Source organism: Ahaetulla prasina, chromosome 4 (genome assembly GCF_028640845.1).
Source record: "Ahaetulla prasina isolate Xishuangbanna chromosome 4, ASM2864084v1, whole genome shotgun sequence".
In the NCBI taxonomy this organism is placed as follows: Eukaryota; Metazoa; Chordata; class Lepidosauria; order Squamata; family Colubridae; genus Ahaetulla; species Ahaetulla prasina.
In genome coordinates this window covers 36,769,414-36,788,344 of record NC_080542.1, presented here as the reverse complement: position 1 = coordinate 36,788,344, position 18,931 = coordinate 36,769,414, and the positions used below count along the sequence as shown (strand labels likewise).

Sequence of the window (18,931 nt, the reverse complement as noted above, 5' to 3'; positions counted from 1 at the left end):
CCTATTTTTTAAAGATACTGTGATGGTGAAATTGGGGTTGCTGATGGATATGGGAGAAAGATGTATGGTAGAAAAATAAAACTTTGGGATACCATGGGAATAAGGAGACCTACTGGATGGTTGCATTATGTTTATGGTTGTCCATTCTCCCACAGTGTTGGTTTTATTTCTGATTAATAGTTTTTTTAAATAGTAGATAATTTGTTTTTAAGTGTTTTTGCTGTATGTCTCCCAGAGTCATGTTTGTGAAATGGACAGATATATAAATTGGCTAAATAAATAAAATAAAATAAAAGCAGATTTGAGTAACTATTAAGTGAAATCCATCTCTATCAATAGAGAACAGTGTGACTCAGTTGGATGTGGCAAAAGGGAACTTTTACTAAGTTTTATAGGAAAAAGCTCAATAAATATTTTTCTTACCAAAATATTAAATGTTTCATTTAATTCAATGAAGTCAAATTATAAGCTATCATAATATTCTTCCTCTTTTATATGAGTATAAACTGTTTGCCTCTTAAACGGGCACCAAAATGATTTATTGATTTTTCTCTAGAATGCCATGTAGAGAAAGCTGCTTACTCACACTTTTTGTTGGGGCTCTGAGATAATACCCTGTGAGAAGTTGTAATGCCTTCTCCATTTCTCTATAAAGTTATTTACTATCTTCAATATCAAACATTTGTGCTACTTGTAAGTAAATTTCTTTTACTGAGCTACCATAGTTGGGTTGCAAATATCCAGACAACTGTTAGAAGGCAGCAGATGGTTAGAATTTTCTGTATTCTTTGCTGACATCTAGAGGTCTTCTGTATAGAATATATATGTACAAGTAATCCTTGACATATGACTACAACTGGGAGCAGAATTTCCTTTGCCAAGTAAGGTGATTGTTAAGCAAGCGACGCCTGATTTTTATGATCTTTTTTGCCACAAATGTTAAATGAATCACTGCAGTTTTTAAGTCAATCACATGGCTACTAAACAAAACAAGCTTATAAATAAAATCTCATGATCATCTGGACTTCTATAAGTCAGATCTAGTATACTGAAGCTATAGTATTATACATAAATGATAGTTTCAAGATAGATCATGTTGTTAATTTAAATAATTTTCTTCTTTTCTTTTTTCAATTAGGAGCCGCAAAATTCAGATAAGAAATATCCCCCCTCAGCTTCGATGGGAGGTAAGTCTGATGATATGAAAGAGAATGTGGGCTTAGCACGCAGCCAGGAATTGTTTTTATTTTTAATTCAAAGAGCTTTGGTATCTTTTGAGATATGTGTTTCTGACAAAATACAAGAAAATCTTCCTTTGTTTCCCATCTGTTCTCCTTCTGGGACATCTACTAGTACAAAAAGAGAAAAATACTATTTTTAACCAGATTGTCTAGTTGTGTTGAGTTGTACAAAATAAAGGCAAAATATAAATCTAATAATAATTCCTAGTTGATAGCTATTCGTTCTTTTCTATTGTATAAGAATCCAAAATTGTCTCCTATCCCAAGATCATTAAATAGAGGCTACAGAATGTCATTGATCAAGAGTTACCTGATGTATTAGTTGGCTTAGAAAGGGGTGTGTCACTCAAGATTACATTGCCAATATTAAATGGATCATGGAAAAGGCATGTGAATATCAAAAGGATGTATCAATTACAGAAAAGTTTTTGACTGGGTAGAACATAATAAGCTATGGCTGGCCTTGCATGATATTGGTGTCCCAACCTATCATATTGTTGTACACTGATCAAGAGACAATAGGAGAACATTCTATGGCGACACAGATTGTTTCAGGATCAGTAAGGGAGTTAGACAGGGATGTATTTTATCACCATTTTTGATCAATCTGTATGCTGAAGTGATCATCCATAAATGAGATCTGGAACTGCCTGATCTTGGAGTGAAGTTTGGGGGAAGAACCATAAATAATTTTACGCAGATGGTACAATATTATTGGCTGAAAATATTGGAATCTGGAAAATCTTGGAAATCAAGGACGAAAGTGAAAAAGTAGGATTGAAACTTAACTTCAAGTAAACAAAGATAATGACAACAGCTGCAGATGACATGAGATGTTTAAAAGCAACAAGGAAGAAATTTGAGAATTTTGTTCAAGAATTTATCTTTCTTGGATCAAAATTTGTTCACTATGGCAGTTCTACTTCTGAAATCAAGCATAGGATAACCTTAGGCTGCACTGTAATAATTAGCATGAATAAGATCTGGAATATCAAAGATATTGATATAAATATTTTAAAAATGCCTATTTTGAGCAATAGTCTTCCCTATAATGATGTATAGATGTGAGAGTTGGACACTAAGCATGGCTGATCGAAGAAGAATTGACACCTTTAAACTGTGGGGCTGATGTAAATTATTGTGTATACCATGGATTTAGCTAGAGCAACCAACAGAGAGGAACTGAAGCATATAAAACTAGGCACATCCTTAGAAGCCAAAATAACAAGATGACATCTGATTTACTTTGGCCATGTCATGTGTGCAAATTTATTGGAGAAGCTAGGAACTCTTAGTGGAATAAGAAGAGGCAAGCAAAGCACATTCTGGCTTGATAACATCAAAGCTGATACAAAGATTAACATCCAACAATTAAAAGAAGTTGTGCTTGATAGGTTAGCATGGACAACAGTTGCCTATAAAGTTGACAAGAATTGGACATGACTGAATGATTAAAGTAAACGTTTCCTAAAAACTGAGTTCCCCTATAGTGACCAGTATTTGAAATCATGACGTTAGTTATCTTTGTTTAGCCTTGTAAAAACCAAGACAGAATACTGGTAGTCCTTGAGATATGATAGGCCATTTAATGAATATTTGAAGGTACAGTGCACACTCCAAAAGCTACATACGAACCTGTTTTAAAGTTATAACTCTTGCAGTACCCCCATAGTCATTTGCCCTTATGACTGATTCTAGAGATAGTATAGCACACAATACCTCAGTACTACAGTAACAGGGTGCAGTACAGAGGAGGCCCATAGACTTTGGCGAGCTCAAGGGGCAGGGAGCAGAGCAAGGAATATCTCAGAGAGCGGGCTGGAAACAGTTGTCTACAACAAGAAATGACTAGTACTTCATAATCTGAAATTTGTTTACTGTGATAGGAATCAACCTAGACTTTTATTTCCAGGCTCCCACTAAGAATAGTTAATTGCAGAAACACGTCAGTAATTTCAGTGTGAACTTTGCCTTTTTTCTTTATTACAACAAACTTGAAATAGGATCTAAAGTGGGAATCAGTTGCTGCAATGAACTGATAATTCATCATATTTATCACTTTTAAACCAATCTGTTTCAACATTAAAGTATGTTCACCTGTCCAAATGTTATAGAACAAGACATTTTGGGTTTGTTCGTTGGCTCAAGTAAAGGCAAATGCAGAAAGGCTTCTAATAATGTACAATGACATTATTTGGATTTGCATTGCCAGTTGAAAGTCTTGGCTGTCTCTAGTTTTTGTCCTTAGTTATAGATTTTGGGGGCTAAGTAGAAAATACCTCTTCAGTTTTGTATTGCTTTGTATAATTTTAAGCTTGACTTTAGCCCTCCCTCTTTTCTATATCCATGTTTGTGTGTCTTACATATGCATATATTTTTAACAGTAGTTTTTTTTAAAAAATCTGAATAGGTCTTGGATGGTTTGCTAGCTCAATATGGTACTGTGGAAAACTGTGAACAAGGTAAGTTTTCATGAGAAGGTTTGGAAAATTGAGGTAGTCCTTGACTTATGATGGAAGACTCTCTCCCCCCCTCCGCCAATGTACTTAGGACTCAATTCTGAATGGCAGGACCCTTCCCTTTAACAGAAACGTGACAACGTTTTGGGCACTCAGCACCCAGCCCACATTTATGGCTGTTTGCAACATTCCTTGGTCACATGGCCACAATTTATTGTGTTTGTTGAAAGCAGGCATTTACTTTTGGCAGAAACACCTCATTGCAAACAATGGGTCTGCTAAATTACCACTGAAAAAAAAAAGGTTGTAAAATTAGGTAAGTTACATGAAGACCCACTTTATACCTGTTGTGACTCATGATCATAATTGGCAAGCTCCGTTGCAGTCGTTGCAGTTGTAAGTAGAGGAAAACCTGTATATCTGCAACTACCTTAGTGCCACAGATTGAAGGAGGAACTTCTAACTTAATCCTAAATTTGTTTACTACAAAGTAGTTTCACTGAACTCATAAAGACATACTTTTGAGGAAATATCTTTGTGTTATTGGTTGATTCTGTTTCATCTGATCCTGCATGTTTGCTTACAATGCATTCCACCTCATTTTTTCATTTTTTTTTTCTTTAAGCAAAGAAAAAATGCACTCCTTACATGCATTTGATATACCTTAAGATACATTTAATATATTTTGGGAATCAAGAACAATGTTTGAATATTCTGAAAATACAAAAATTATTGGGTAAAGTTAGTTCCAATTTGCACATTAGCACAGAAGGCAAGAATGAAGTCAGCTTGTATTGGAGTTCTCAAAATTAAATTGTGAAGCATCTCTATGTGGGATCAGAGTATTGCCATACCACTGCTTTCCTCACCATTCATTGTTTTCCCATACTCAGCAACTCAAGCAATGATGGGGAAGTCGAACTCTTTACAGCCACATATGAAGGAAGCACTCTTGAGAACTGTAATTCCTTGAGATGAGAAGATGGAATATAGTCTAGTTGTGTTTAAATCTTAAACAATGACTCTTAATCAATACCGGGATTAAGTTGCAAATCTAAAATAAGGATTTCTAAATAATAGCAATAGCACTTAGATTTATATACCGCTTCACAGTACTTTACAGCCTCTCTAAGCTGTTTACAGAGTCAGCATATCACCCCTAACAATCTGGGTCTTCGTTTTAGACCTCAGAAGGATGGAAGGCTGAGTCAACCTTGAGCTAGTGAGACTTGAGCTGCCAAACTGCTGACAGCCGACAGTCAGCAGAAATAGCCTCTGCCTTCTAACTTCTTCTAACCGACAGTCAGCAGAAATAATACTGCCTTCTAAAAACTGTGCCACCATGACTCTTATAATGATGTGATAAATAATATAATAGCCTATTTTTCTCATGTACTTATGCTACAGTGAATGAGGTTCACACATCCTGCTAAAACAAAAAGAAACAAGTCATTTTACATGTTTTTGATATTCTTGGAAAAGTGGCGATTTAGCTACTAATTCTAAGCTATTTTAACCATAAAGGACATTTTAACTACATACATTTTTTTCCTTTTTTATTTGCAAGTGAATACGGACAGCGAGACAGCAGTTGTTAATGTCACCTACTCTAACAGGGAACAGACCAGACAGTAAGTTTAAAACTTTTTATTGGTTATAGTTGTTTCTGGTTTCGTATTTTTGTGTGTGTTTAATCCTGCACAGAATACTGAACTCAAAGCTAGCAGAAAGGTATTTATATTAGCTGGTTCTGGCAGGTTGTTAGATCTGCAACATATTTATAATTTATTTATTTAAGAATCTGTGTCTCATCTAATTATACTCTATCACATGTGCGTTAAGATATCCTTGATCAGCGCTTCTCTGAAATCTTGGGACATGATCAGGGAAAGATTCTCTGAATTATATATGTCTTTTTCAGGGGCTCTAGGACAGGATTCACCAACCTTTCAGACCTCAGAAACCACTAAATTCCTAATTTTAAATCCCACGGACCACTAATATGAGTTTAAAAAAAAAAAGATAAATAGTGTTTAGTGCAATATAAAAAATGAAAATAATTTTTCTGCGGACCACCAAAATTTTCTCAGGGACCACCAGTGATCCACGAACCACTGGCTGGTGACTACTACTGCTCTGGGAGAATATTTTTTTAAAGGAGAACAAACAGATGCCCGCAATCAAGGTATATTGTTAGGTACTGCTTATTTTTGTCTGGATATATTGTTCCATTCTCTATTGAAAGAGGGAAATTCTTAAAATCCTAGATTGTCACATATTGTCATCATCACCACTGTCATCCTTCTTCGAATAGAATAGATAGAATAGAATTTTTTATTGGCCAAGTGTGATTGGACACACAAGGAATTTGTCTTGGTGCATATGCTCTCAGTGTACATAAAAGAAAAGATACGTTCGTCAAGAATCATAAGGTACAACACTTAATGATAGACATAGGATACAAATAAGCAATCCAGGAGTCCTTGCAGAAAAAAGTACTGAAAATAGTTAGGGAAAACTTGTTCTCTAGTAAGTGCATATAGGAATGCTGTTTTAGTTAAATATTGCTTGTAAGATTAATTATGGATATTTCTTTCATCAAACAACAAACCAGTTTGGATATGATCTCTGGCAAATTCTGTGACATATTAATTATTACTTAGCCATCTAAAAGCAAATGTTTCCTATAAAGAATTATTTGCTCTCCTTTTTCACTGCTCCACTATGTGGAGGCAATGTGTAGAATTCATGGAACTTAGCAGGAGAATTTTAAACCTAGGTTTCAGATAACAGATTCTAATCGAGTGGCAAATGTACATGGGATGCTTGGTTGCATATAGATTGTCCCATGCTGGGTTATAGTTAATGTTAACACCCCCATCTATAGTTAGCTTTATGAATTGCAGTCCATTATCAAAGCCATATACAATTCTTGATATCTTTGGGCTGTTTTCCATTTAAGGTGTTCTCCCTACAGTTTGGGAGCCACCAGAAAATTAACCCTGCGTCATTTTTGCTGCCCAGTTTCCAATCCCAATTTACCCTCTTCTAGCTTGCAGCTGGGGGGTAGGCGGTGGGGAGGCGGTCGGTATCCTCATTTTCTGTGCAGGAAAGGCTTTCCCATACACATTCCTTTTAGATATGTTCAAACAAAAGGAGACAAGTTTATTTTATACATATTTACACTTTCTAACTAAGGAAATCTTAACATCATAAAAAGAATGCATATTACAGAGAAGAAATAAAGAAAAAATAGTGAAGAGATCAGACAGAAAATAATAAGGAAATAGAAAAGAAGCAGTTCTGATCTTATAAAGTTATAAATGCAATTATACTTTGCCCCCTCTCTCTCTCTCTAAAATTGCATCATAATTTTTGTTTTTCCACAATCTGCTGCAAAGGGAAGTGGGTTTAGAGAATTAGACATATGCTTCCTTGTGCCCCAGTCAGCATAAGCTTAGCCATCTGTCATTACTCAGTACTCCTTGTGAAGGGTAGAAAGCCCTCCTCTCCTGCCAATCATGCTCAATAAAATAACCTTATTAATAAGGCTCCTTTTGAATACACGTTTTTCTTGAAAGTCTGTTTTATTTGAATAACAAGAAATGGGTCCCATTGAGGGATATGCCATGGATTAAAAGAGGGATATACCTCCTTTCTCTCTCATGTCTCACACATAGCCTCTCTCCTACCAGCCCTGTTGGTTTGTTTCTGTTTGGAGATTCACATAGAGACCTACCAGGTTAACTGAGGAACTCAGAAGAATATTTCAAAGGAATTTTTTAAATAATCCTTCAGAAAGTCATATACTCAGCCTGTCCAAACCAAAATGACTACAGTCACTGGGAATATAGAGCATGTCTCTACCAGTATAAAGTGGTGAATAAGTTTTTGGCTGATCCATCTTCTAAGGTGCCCAGACTGTGACAGTACTGGTAAAACATGTCAGGTTATAGTCAAGGTATGATTGGCTGTGTTGCCCGCTTAAGGCAGAATATACCACATAACATCGAAACAGCTAAGGATGGTCTGCCTGCCTCAGTTGTGGCTGGATTCAGGATGAAGGTAATGATTTGCTGACATGGCAGAGAAAAAGATTTCCAGAGTGTTCCTTCCTAGTTTAGGTCCACCTGGAAAAAGACATTTTGTTCCCTTTGGTATCCTGCACGATTTTTAATTTTCCAAATGTGTTAGTCATATAAATTTAAAGGAATGTGACCTATTAAGAATTAACAGAAAAAGTGTGTGAAGAAACCTTAAAATTGCTGCTATATAGGAATCATTTAATCACCCAGACATAGATGATGTAGAAATAATATGTAATATGTGGATCAGTAGAATAGAAAAAAAAGAATTGGAGAAAATCACAAAATACCCAAGACCTGCAACTAGAAATCTGGCAAAAGAAAGCAAAGATAGTGCCAGTAGTGAGAGGTGCCTGTCTGAGTGCAATCCCAAAACATCTAAACCACTTGAACACCATTGGCATTGACAAAACCATTATCAGTTAATTGCAAAAGGCAGCTTTACTTAGAACAGCTTATATCCTGTGACAATATCTTTACCACCATCAAACAATGTTCTATCCCAGATCCGTGGAAAAGACTCAATATATGGATAAAAATGCCCAATCCAACCAAGCATTTGATTGATTGTACAATGAAATATAATAATAGTAGTAATAGTAACAGTAACAATAATAATAGAAGGATTTCCCTACTTTGAATTACTAGTGAACTAAATTAATAATAGAAGGATTTCCCTACTTTGAATTAAGAGTCAACTAAAAGAATTTTCCATGTGTTACATTTTCCTTTTCCTTTGACAAAATAAAAGAGCAGACAAGGAAAAAAAGATTGCATTGGTTGTGAGATGGGAATGTGGTTTTCAGTTTATCAGTTTAGAAAAGGCCTTTAGTTCACTTACTATACTATGATTTTAAAGTAGCTTTGTTGGCTTTTCTTTATCCTTCTTTTGTGTATGATTGATTTTAATGTAAGTTTAAACTAATTTTCCCCATAATGTATATCCAAGGTTGGCAGCAAAATGCCCATAGCTGTTCAAATAAGAGAAATCGCTAAATTTTGCAAGCTTCCATTTTTTTATATATGAACTCATGTTTTATTCAGTGAGAATGGTGAAAAAATCCTTTTAGGATATTTTTTTCTAAAGATTCTTTGACTCCTTTTGCAAACTTTGGCATGGCTACTAGATTGCTGAGACCATTTTGGGATAGATGGTGTTTTTTATTCTACATGAGTGTTGTATTCCTAAAGGCTTTAGGACTGATATATAAGATGCAACTAAGATATTTAATAATAAAATTGCTAATGCAAGCTGATGACGCCTTTAAAAGTCCTTCCTAGCTACCATAACTAACCTGCCCTCTCACAGATTAGTTCTCCATCCATTTTATCTCTCTTTTTCTTCTCCAGAGCTATCATGAAACTTAATGGACATCAACTGGAAAACCATGCACTGAAGGTCTCATATATACCTGATGAACAGATTGTGCAGGGTGCAGAGAATGGACGTCGAGGTGGTTTTGGAACACGGGGCGCCCCACGACAAGGTTCTCCTGTGGCTTCAGGAGCTCCAGTGAAACAGCAACCAGTAGATATCCCCCTTCGGCTTCTTGTTCCTACCCAGTATGTGGGAGCCATTATTGGTAAAGAAGGTGCCACCATCCGCAACATAACTAAACAGACACAGTCCAAGTAAGGCGTTGTTTTGTTAGCAAGCATTTTAGCTGTTTCTTTTTCACATGTTGCTAAATTCCATTCAGGGCATAAAGCAAATCCAACCCAGAAAATTACATTTTGGCTTATGCTCCATCTATTCTTGGCATCTAATTTATGAGGATCAGCCCAGGGTCAGTTTGAAATTTGGATTGAAATGGGTTTTCTAATTGTTTCATTGCTTAAAATTGGCAACTAAAAAGGAAAGCAAAAAACCTTCAGAAAACAAAACAAAACAAAATCCTTCCCAGGGTCAAGATGAGGCTAAGATGAAAGAATCACATTGAATATTTAAGTTGCCATTTATTTTTTTATAATTATATATACATCTCTGGCTATAAAAAGGGGTCATTAAAGTAAAATAGATAAATAAAGACTGAAAGAAATATCTCCACAAAGGCAGTAAAATATAGAACATATATACCAAGCATGCTATTTCCTTTTGAATAAGCAGAATAAGAACAGAAAAATAAGAAATAGTAAGTCAAATTTCATTAACTACTTTGAAAAGAAAAGAAAAAGAAAATAAGTGAAATTTAGTTTTATTTCAATATTTTTCACTATAAGTTTCCATTCTTTTTTAATTCATGCAAAACATAGCTTTATACATTGCCTTTTGTAGTTTAAATTTTTGAGAATGTCATCTAGTCCAGGGGTCTCCAAACTTGGCAACTTTAAGACTTGTGGACTTCAACTTCCATAATTCCTCAGCCAGCAAAACTAAAAAAGCTGGCTGAGGAATTCTGGGAGTTGAAGTCCATGAGTCTTAAAGTTGCCAAGGCTGAGGACTCCTGATGTAGTCTGTCTCTACATTTATTGAGTATGCATTAGTTCACTGGCCCCCAACCTTTTGAGCACCAGGAACTGGTTCTGTGGAGAGAAGTTTTTCCATGGACCAGAAGGGGCGTGGTTTCCATGCTGCCTGCATCCCGCAGATGGGGCTTCGCTTGTATGCACAGCCTGGTTTCTGGCTTGCTGCGGCCCAGTGCCAGTCCATGGACTGGAGGTTGGAGACCCCTGTACCAGTGCATTGGAGCTAATGCAAAACACTAATTAAAATTACAGGAAAGTGGCTAGGAAACAAACAGAAAACAAATTCATCCTGAACAACCCAGCGTGGATATAAATAAGCAAGAATCTGAATCTGAACATTATCCTTAAACAGAAAAATTCGTATTTGCCCTGCTCTTCTTTCAAGGAATGTATATTGCTGTCACTTCCCTTTTCCCCTTCCCACACTAACCCTGTAATATTGCTGAGGTTGCATAGTGACCATAATTCAACAAAAATTTCAAGGATTACAGAGCCATAATCCAAAATTCAAAATCCAGTATTACTCTGTCCTCCAATTCTGGTTTTATAGTTTGCAATTGATCTGCAGGACATTAAGTGGAAAGTTGTTTTCTATTACTCTGCTTTCAAGTATTGTTTTGTTCCTTATTGTCTTCGCTATGAGAATGAATTGGGAGTTATTGGAGTTTCAGCATTTCTGCTGCTAAAGTTTGCTTCATAGTGGATATGTAGGTTAAAGTAGAATTCAAGATAATTCAGATCAGTGCAGCTTATTGTGATTAATCTTTATTATGGTTCTTTCAAATTAGATGCCTTGAAACCATAAACTATGAATCTTCTTTTTTAAAGGCTGTTGTACACAGTATAGGATTAGGATGATATAATAAACTATAGATAATTAGTTTACAATTATCTATAAGGGAGGTTACAATGTTGCCATAGCTATTCTGCTAAACTGGAGTTTATAAGCCTCAATATTCTTCATGTTGTTAGCACTGCACCCAAAGATGGCCACTATGCCAAAAAAGTCTCACTCTAACTGAGACTTTATGAGTTTCATAATGTCCATCTAGTGCAGTGATGGCAAACGTTTTTGTCATTACGTGCCAAAAGTGGGGAGAGCAGGGTTGGGTCGCGTGCGTGCCCAGACCCATAATTCTATGTGTCCTGCCCCCCCACATTCTCACGTAACACCGCCACCACCGCACTCGCCCCTGCTTTTGGCACTATAGGCCCTGTAGGCCCGTTTTTTGCTCTCCCCTGGCTTCAGACCCTTCCTAGGAGCTGGGGGTGTGTGAAAACAGCCTTCCACACCCCTCTGGAGGCCAAAATCGGCCCATTTGCCGACTTCCAGTGGGACTGGAAGGCCCGTTTTTTCCTCTCCCCAAGCTCCAGAGACTTTCTAGGAGCCTTTGGAGGACCAAAACGGCCTCCCCCCTCCAGAGGCCGGAAACAGACTGTTTTTTTACTGCTGGTGGGCCCAGAAGGCCTGAAAATCAGCTGGCCGGCGCACACATGCATGCCAGAGCTGAGCTTGCGTGCCCACCAATATGGCTATGTGTGCCACCTGTGGCACACATGCCGCAGGTTTGCCATTATGGATCTAGTATATATTCTCCTAGCACCTACATTTATATTTCTATCCCAAAATTTGGCATTTTCAAATTCTATTACCTTGATTTTCATCAATTTTACTATTGTTATAATATTATAATAACTATAATAATGGTGATTGCTGTCTTTTACTTTTGTTGTATACTGTTTTATCTTTCTAATAAGATGCTTCCGTTATTTTGTAGATTACTCAGTGGCCTGTATATATTGGGCTATCTAGAGGAAGTGAATATAATTAAAATACATATGCACCCAAATTGGGAATAAATGAGAAATGAGGCGTTTGAGATATTTAGTAAAGATAAGGAATCCAAGGTTTTGAACGATCTTATGAGCTTTTAATCACTTTCTGATTCCTTGGATATATACCAATATTCAGGTGTTCAAATTGAGTGATTTCTTGCTTTTCTTTGAATTCACTGTAGAATTGATGTACATCGGAAGGAAAATGCAGGGGCGGCTGAGAAAGCAATAAGCATCCATTCAACTCCAGAAGGCTGTTCTGCTGCTTGCAAGATGATCTTGGAAATCATGCAGAAAGAGGCAAAAGACACCAAGACGTAAGATAGGCCATTGTTAGTGCCAAGTTTGGCAGGGCTTTTTAGAAAGGCTACCCAGAATTATTATTTTTCTAGCATTATTGCATGAGATCTTTTCCAATGAAAGGCCAAGAAAATGGAAGGTTCTGTAGCCAGTTCGTTTTGCTTCTGACTACTTGCTACCAGGTTCTTTTCTTTCACAAGTCAGATGGATTTCATGGATACTGTCTATGAGAAGTAACTCAGTAGATATATTTGCTCCTTTAAGATAATACCTGCATACATCTTGCAGTTTTTGTTCCCTAACTTTGAAACTCTGAAGAAACTATGCAAATTAAGAATGATACAAAAGTTTACTTAAATGTAAATAGAGCGATGATAGTATATTGGTAAGCTGCTTTGAGAAATTGAAGTTCCTTTTGCTTTGTAGAACTCGTTTCTTCTTGTGATCAAGCAATAACTGCTCCAAAAACACAAGTCCGGCTGCATTCTGATCTTGGAATAGCTGGAAGGTCCCATTGCTTTCAATACAATAAACTGAGGAATAAGATTGGAGGCCAAAACAGGTTTCTTAGGTGATACAGGTGGTCCTCACTTTGTAACGATAGTTGGGACTAGCAACTTGGTTGTTATGTGAAACAGCCACTAAACGAAACCATCACTACGCTTATGATATTACTTCAACTTTATTTTATAGGTTTGTGAAGATCATAAATGCAGGCATTGGTTGCAAAGTTACTTTTTCATCACTGTCGTAACTGCAAACAGTTGCTGTGCAAGGCAGTTGCCTACTGCCTGTAGACACATCTGGTCCATTTTTATTGATACCAACTGCCTGGCCATGATTCTCCATTGTTTTAGATAATCTTTATCTCTTTATTGGAAAGGCAGGTGATTGAAGTGGGGGACTTTTCTGCATGCCCAGCAAATAATTTGACACTTGAGTTTGAATTCACTTAATTTATTTTTCATACCCCAGTGCTGATGAAGTACCTCTGAAAATCCTAGCCCACAACAACTTTGTAGGACGACTGATTGGCAAGGAGGGCCGCAACCTGAAGAAAGTGGAACAGGACACAGAGACAAAGATCACCATCTCCTCGTAAGTCTTTTGTTCTTTCCCCCTTTATTTTTAATGCAGTTACGAACTTTTTGAGTTTTCCTGTTTTGATGGAGAACATACAAACAATCTATGTTTATGTGCATATAATAACAATCCTATTCAGCCCTCAGCCCCATTTGCCAGGGTTTTTCTTTTTTGTTTTTTGGACAAGTCGTTGTCTACTTCTGCAAAAATAAGAGGCTAAGGTACTTCTGAATGGATGCCTTGGCCCCTGAATCCATTACCAATTGATGTAGAAGGCAAAAGGCTGAAAAAGAATTGGGTAGGATACTTCTAAGTATTTCGGAGGAACAAATTGTGGGATTTTGTCTCCCAGCCGTTATATATCAAAAAGATTGCCCAACAATCTCAATCCTGTGAGCCATGTCTTTCCTTGTCTTGGAAAATAATGCCAGAGTATGTAACAGTGCTACCAACTTTTAAATGAATATTGCTAGAATTACATGACAAAAAAGATTCTTGGGGCACTTTCTTTAATAAACTGGTTGAACTGAATGCAGAAGTGGAGTCTGAAAGATTCGTCAGGCAAGGGTTTTTGACAGAACCACTTTTTTGTTTTGATGTTCCCACTCAGCCTTCAGGATTTGACATTATACAATCCTGAAAGGACTATCACTGTGAAAGGCTCCATCGAGAATTGCTGCAGAGCAGAGCAAGAAATTATGAAGAAAGTGAGGGAGGCGTATGAGAATGATGTAGCAGCCATGAGTGTAAGTGTGTTTGTACCTATTTTGGTTCATTCTTTAAGATTCAAGTCTGTTTATTGTGCCATATTTGCCACAAGTTAGGCTGTCTGTACTGTATAAAAGTAATGGGAAGATATATTGCATCAAAAGAGCCTACCATCATTAACATCATATGCTTTGAGATGATCTCCTTCATTGAAATCAGGAATAAAGAATGTAGTGGAACTGAATCTAATCCGAGTAGGAGAAAATTTTGGTGAAATTATTGGTGGAAGATGCACGTAACTGGCAAAATGTGCAAATTCTATCCCTTTCATTGTACACTCACCTCACCTGGCTCTGTAGACTCCCTGGCTTCCGAGTCTTAAATTTCCGAGAAGAAATCATGAAGAAATATAGAACATTTTCCGACTGGAAAGGTTCACAGACAAAAGAGGCTTCAGAATAGTCCTCAACTTACAACCACAACCAGAATTTCTGCTGGTTGTTGAGTAAGTTGGGCCACTTTTATGATCTTTTTTGCCACAATTAGGTAAGCACTGCAGTTATTAAGTGAATTATATGGTCATTCAACGAATCTGATTTCCCATAGTAAATAAATAGATCACAGGACTCTGAGCCATTTCAAATACATGCCAATTGCCTGGATTTTGATCATGGGACCATGGGGATGCTCCAATGGTTGTATTCACGAGGACTGGTTACATTTAACTTTTTTCAGTGCTGTGAAGCTTTGAAAGATTGCTAAACAATTGGTTGTAAATTGAGACTACCTGTATAAAGTAATGGGAAGATATATAGCAGAGAATAACAACCTAGTCTTTCTTGGCACAGGGCCTGGTTATATGAGAAACCACTTCCCTTCAGTTTTTTCTGTCCACCTGTAAATTTGAGCAGGGAGGACCTGCTGCAGATCTCTTTAATTAAATGATGCCATCTTGTGAAACAAGGAGGTGTGCCCCTGTGTCATGGCCCCCACCTTCCAGAACAGCGTCCTCCCTCCTTTAAGACCTGACTGTTTCCAGGCCTAGGATTTACTTTAATGTGTTTTCTCTGCATTTCGGGGGTGGTGGGCTGTCAGATTTTTTTATTTATTCTACTTGTTTTAGTCTAGGCTGCCTATTCATAGGTGTTCTATTTTAATTGTTAAAATGGTGGCCATAACAGTTTCATAAATAAATTAATTTAATTTATTAAATTAATAATAAAGCAGACTCAAACTTTTTAAAGCAAATTCTAAAGGAATTATGGACCATCTTGAGAATGACGTATAAAAATAGAAGCATCACTTCAAAGCAAGAGCTCTCAAGCATAATACTAAATATGTTTGTTTTAAAAAAAACAAGGTGATATTTGGCTGTAAGCATTTCAGAGTTATTAGTTGAGTCCCAGGTAACTCTGTTTTAATGAAAAAAATAATAATAAACATCCCTTTCCCCTTTCCTTTGTCTTGATTTCTCTGTTTTTATTTTAGTTACAGTCACACTTGATACCTGGTCTCAACCTAGCTGCTGTTGGTCTCTTTCCTGCCTCTTCCAATGCAGTGCCGCCGCCTCCAAGTAGTGTTTCTGGAGCAGCTCCATATAATTCTTTTTTGGTAATGTTGAGCTCTGTTTCAATATAAGCGACTCGTAGTATAGAATTGTCCGTCACTTAACCTATACAAAAAAGAGACAGTTTATCTCAGTGGAATGTTTGTAAGCTGCACATTTGATTCCCACTAAACTTGGTTGCGTCCAGCAAAATGCATATAATGCATCCTTAGATAGGGGTGTTTCTTAATGTTGAGAATCTTTTTTTCTTTTGAGGTTTGTATTTTATTTCATATGGAATGTCATGCCTGGATACAAGATTGGACAGTTGCAAAATGGAAAAGATTTTAAAGGGGGGGGGTCAGGTGTTCCACCTGAGTGTTTCACTGATTCTTGTAATGTCAGTAGTGTATCAGAAAAGCATGTACAATAGCAGTAGCGTTCAGATGTTTATACTGCCCCATAGCACTTTTCAGCGTTCTCTGAGCAGTTTACAGTATAGGCACTAATTGCATATTGGCTCTAGATCTGGGTCCTTGTTTTACCAATCTTAGAAGGATGGTAGGCAACCTTTAGCCTCTTCAGGACCGAACCTAAGGCTGTAGGCAGAGTTGGCTTACAATACTGCACTTTAACCACTGCGATACAAGGGCTCCTCAATACAATACATTCATTTTAGTGAGGTTTATATATTTGCTTCTGAGCATGAACATGGTAAAGAGATGGTTTGACTGAGCTTTCATAACAACCCCTCCTAATTTGTTGCTTCCTGTTATTATAACTATATTATGAAGTATATAAAATATACTTCAATCCTATTTTATCTCTAGACAAATTCACATATCATTTCTCCCATCTGCATTTATCATCATCATTGCTTTCTTTCACACTGAGTTCACTAAAATTGCACTAAACTTATAAAGGTAGCATTGCACTTCAGCCCATAACGGATAGCAGTAGAAATTTGTTTTTAGCCTATCAGACTGTCAGTTGAGAATGTCCAGTTTCTCTGACATTGATTGGTATTCATAAAATTACTCCCTTGGCAGCCTCCTGAGCAAGAGACCGTACATGTTTTCATCCCTGCCCAGGCTGTAGGTGCAATCATTGGCAAGAAGGGCCAGCACATCAAACAGCTCTCCAGATTCGCAAGTGCCTCAATCAAGGTGCCTATACCTTTCTGTTGCTTCAGTGTTTTAATCTTTGCTACTTAGTGATTGCTGTGAAACTTTTTATGCAATAGCTACAGCTGTATTGGTTTTTGAAAACAAGGCAGAAACTTCCTAATAGTGTCTCTATGACTGCATTGGTGAAATTAATAATGCATTTTTAACCTGTCCGTAAGAAAATCTGGAAAACCATTGGTTTTTTTAAAAAAATGAATCATAATTCTTACTTTCACGACTAAATCAATCTTCCCTGCTCAGCTTGGACATTGTTGTTAGACAGATTAGTATTTCATTTCATTGCCGCTTTTTGTCTTCTTTAGATTGCTCCTCCAGAGACTCCAGATTCCAAAGTGCGTATGGTGATAATCACTGGACCACCAGAAGCCCAATTTAAGGTTTATTTCTTCTGTGAATTATATAGAGAGGAAGTTACAGTTATGGAAATGTGTTTCTTTCTTTCTTTCTAAAATGTCATTCTTTAGCATGGCTTCCAGAATGAAAGCATAATAGAAAGAAATCATAACAAAAACAAAGCCATACCCAAAGTTCTGCAGGTGGTCCTTGTTTAGCAACTGCCTCATTTAGTAGCTGTTTGCGGTTATGACTGTGATGAAAGAGTTAACTTTGTGACCATTCTTTGAATTTATAATCTTTGCAGATTATAAGTAATATTGTAATCACAATTGCCGTTTCAATTATTAACCACTTTGCTGAACGATGAAGTTGCCAGTCCCAGTGGTGATCACTAAACAAGGAGTACCTGTATAGAAACCAGACTGATATCCTGCTACTCCAGGACTCTGTGCAATCCTCAGAATCCTTTTAAAAGTTACTGCCAGATGTTAATGTTTAACATGACAGAAATCAGAAAATACTAGTTTTAAGTATATTGCGTTCGTGCACAGCTCCTAACTTTGTGTTCTGCTACCCCATTTAATTATGTTTATTATTTAAACATCACTATTACCATTCCTAGAGAGGAAGTCTGGTTTAGTGGTTAATGTATCAGTCTAGAATGTGAACAGTATTCTTGTTATATGGGACTAGATGATGCCAGCTGGACCAGTCTCTCTCATCCCTAGGAAGACGGAGGCAAAGTCATATCACTTCCAAAAATCTTGGCAAGAAAACTGCACGGATTAGTTACTAAGAGTCAACAATGACTTGAAGGCACCCATAGATATTGGTTTACAATGTAGGTTTAGAGAACAAACAATAAGAAGGATGAGCTAGTTTGGTATGTATTTATGTCAAGGTATAAATTACCGTATTTTTCGGAGTATAAGACGCACTGGAGTATAAGACACAGCTTAGCTTTTGGGGAGGAAAATTGGGGGGGGGGGAAGAATCTGCTTACCAGGTATTCATCTGGTTAGCGTCCTTAGTCTGGTCAGCTCCAGCACATTAGTTTGCTGATTTTGAGCAAGCGTGCTTTTTATCCCCTGCTTGGGGATAAAAAACAACTTCTAAAGCACAGCTGAGAGGGAGCAGCAATGAGAAAGGCAGGCAAAGTTTCACTCAGTGCCTCATTAGGGCTGAAAAAAAGCTTGCAAAGCACCGCTGAGGAGGGAGCGCTTGACTCGCTATTGCCTCATTAGGGCTAAAAAAAAAAAAAAATCTTCGAAAAAGCTACATTCAGAGTATAAGACGCACCCAAATTTTCAGCTTCTTTTGTGTGTGTGGGGGGGGGGAGTGTGTCTTTATACTCTGAAAAATATGGTAATACCGCTCTTCCAGTATTAGATAAAGCTAAAATATGTTGTAATTTTAGAGGAAATGAACCACCTATTTAATTGCTCTTTGGTGGTTTGATTTCTTTCAGGCTCAAGGACGAATTTATGGAAAGCTGAAAGAGGAGAACTTTTTTGGGCCTAAAGAAGAAGTGAAACTTGAGACGCACATCCGAGTCCCTGCCTCAGCAGCAGGAAGAGTCATTGGCAAAGGAGGCAAAACAGTGAGTGCAGGATTGGGCTGTGGAAAGAGTCGTTTTGGGATGGGGTAGGGAAGCCCTGAGAATGGGTTGCTTCACCTATGGCCC

At 37.2% G+C, this 18,931-nt stretch overlaps 1 protein-coding gene across 3 annotated transcripts in view; it reads left to right on the top strand.

The window, feature by feature from the left end:
- The window catches only part of IGF2BP1 (insulin like growth factor 2 mRNA binding protein 1), an 87,476-nt gene that overhangs the window by 47,106 nt on the left and 21,439 nt on the right, over positions 1–18,931 (top strand). For 2 of the 3 annotated variants that reach the window (XM_058181623.1, XM_058181625.1), the window contains 11 exons: positions 1,139–1,187; positions 3,652–3,703; positions 5,268–5,331; positions 9,136–9,417; positions 12,270–12,404; positions 13,363–13,485; positions 14,081–14,216; positions 15,667–15,789; positions 16,774–16,890; positions 17,214–17,288; positions 18,716–18,847. In XM_058181623.1, the coding sequence (XP_058037606.1) occupies positions 1,139–1,187; positions 3,652–3,703; positions 5,268–5,331; positions 9,136–9,417; positions 12,270–12,404; positions 13,363–13,485; positions 14,081–14,216; positions 15,667–15,789; positions 16,774–16,890; positions 17,214–17,288; positions 18,716–18,847 (1,288 nt within the window). The remainder of the gene's footprint in view (positions 1–1,138; positions 1,188–3,651; positions 3,704–5,267; positions 5,332–9,135; positions 9,418–12,269; positions 12,405–13,362; positions 13,486–14,080; positions 14,217–15,666; positions 15,790–16,773; positions 16,891–17,213; positions 17,289–18,715; positions 18,848–18,931) is intronic. The other variant, XM_058181624.1, reaches the window with a different exon arrangement.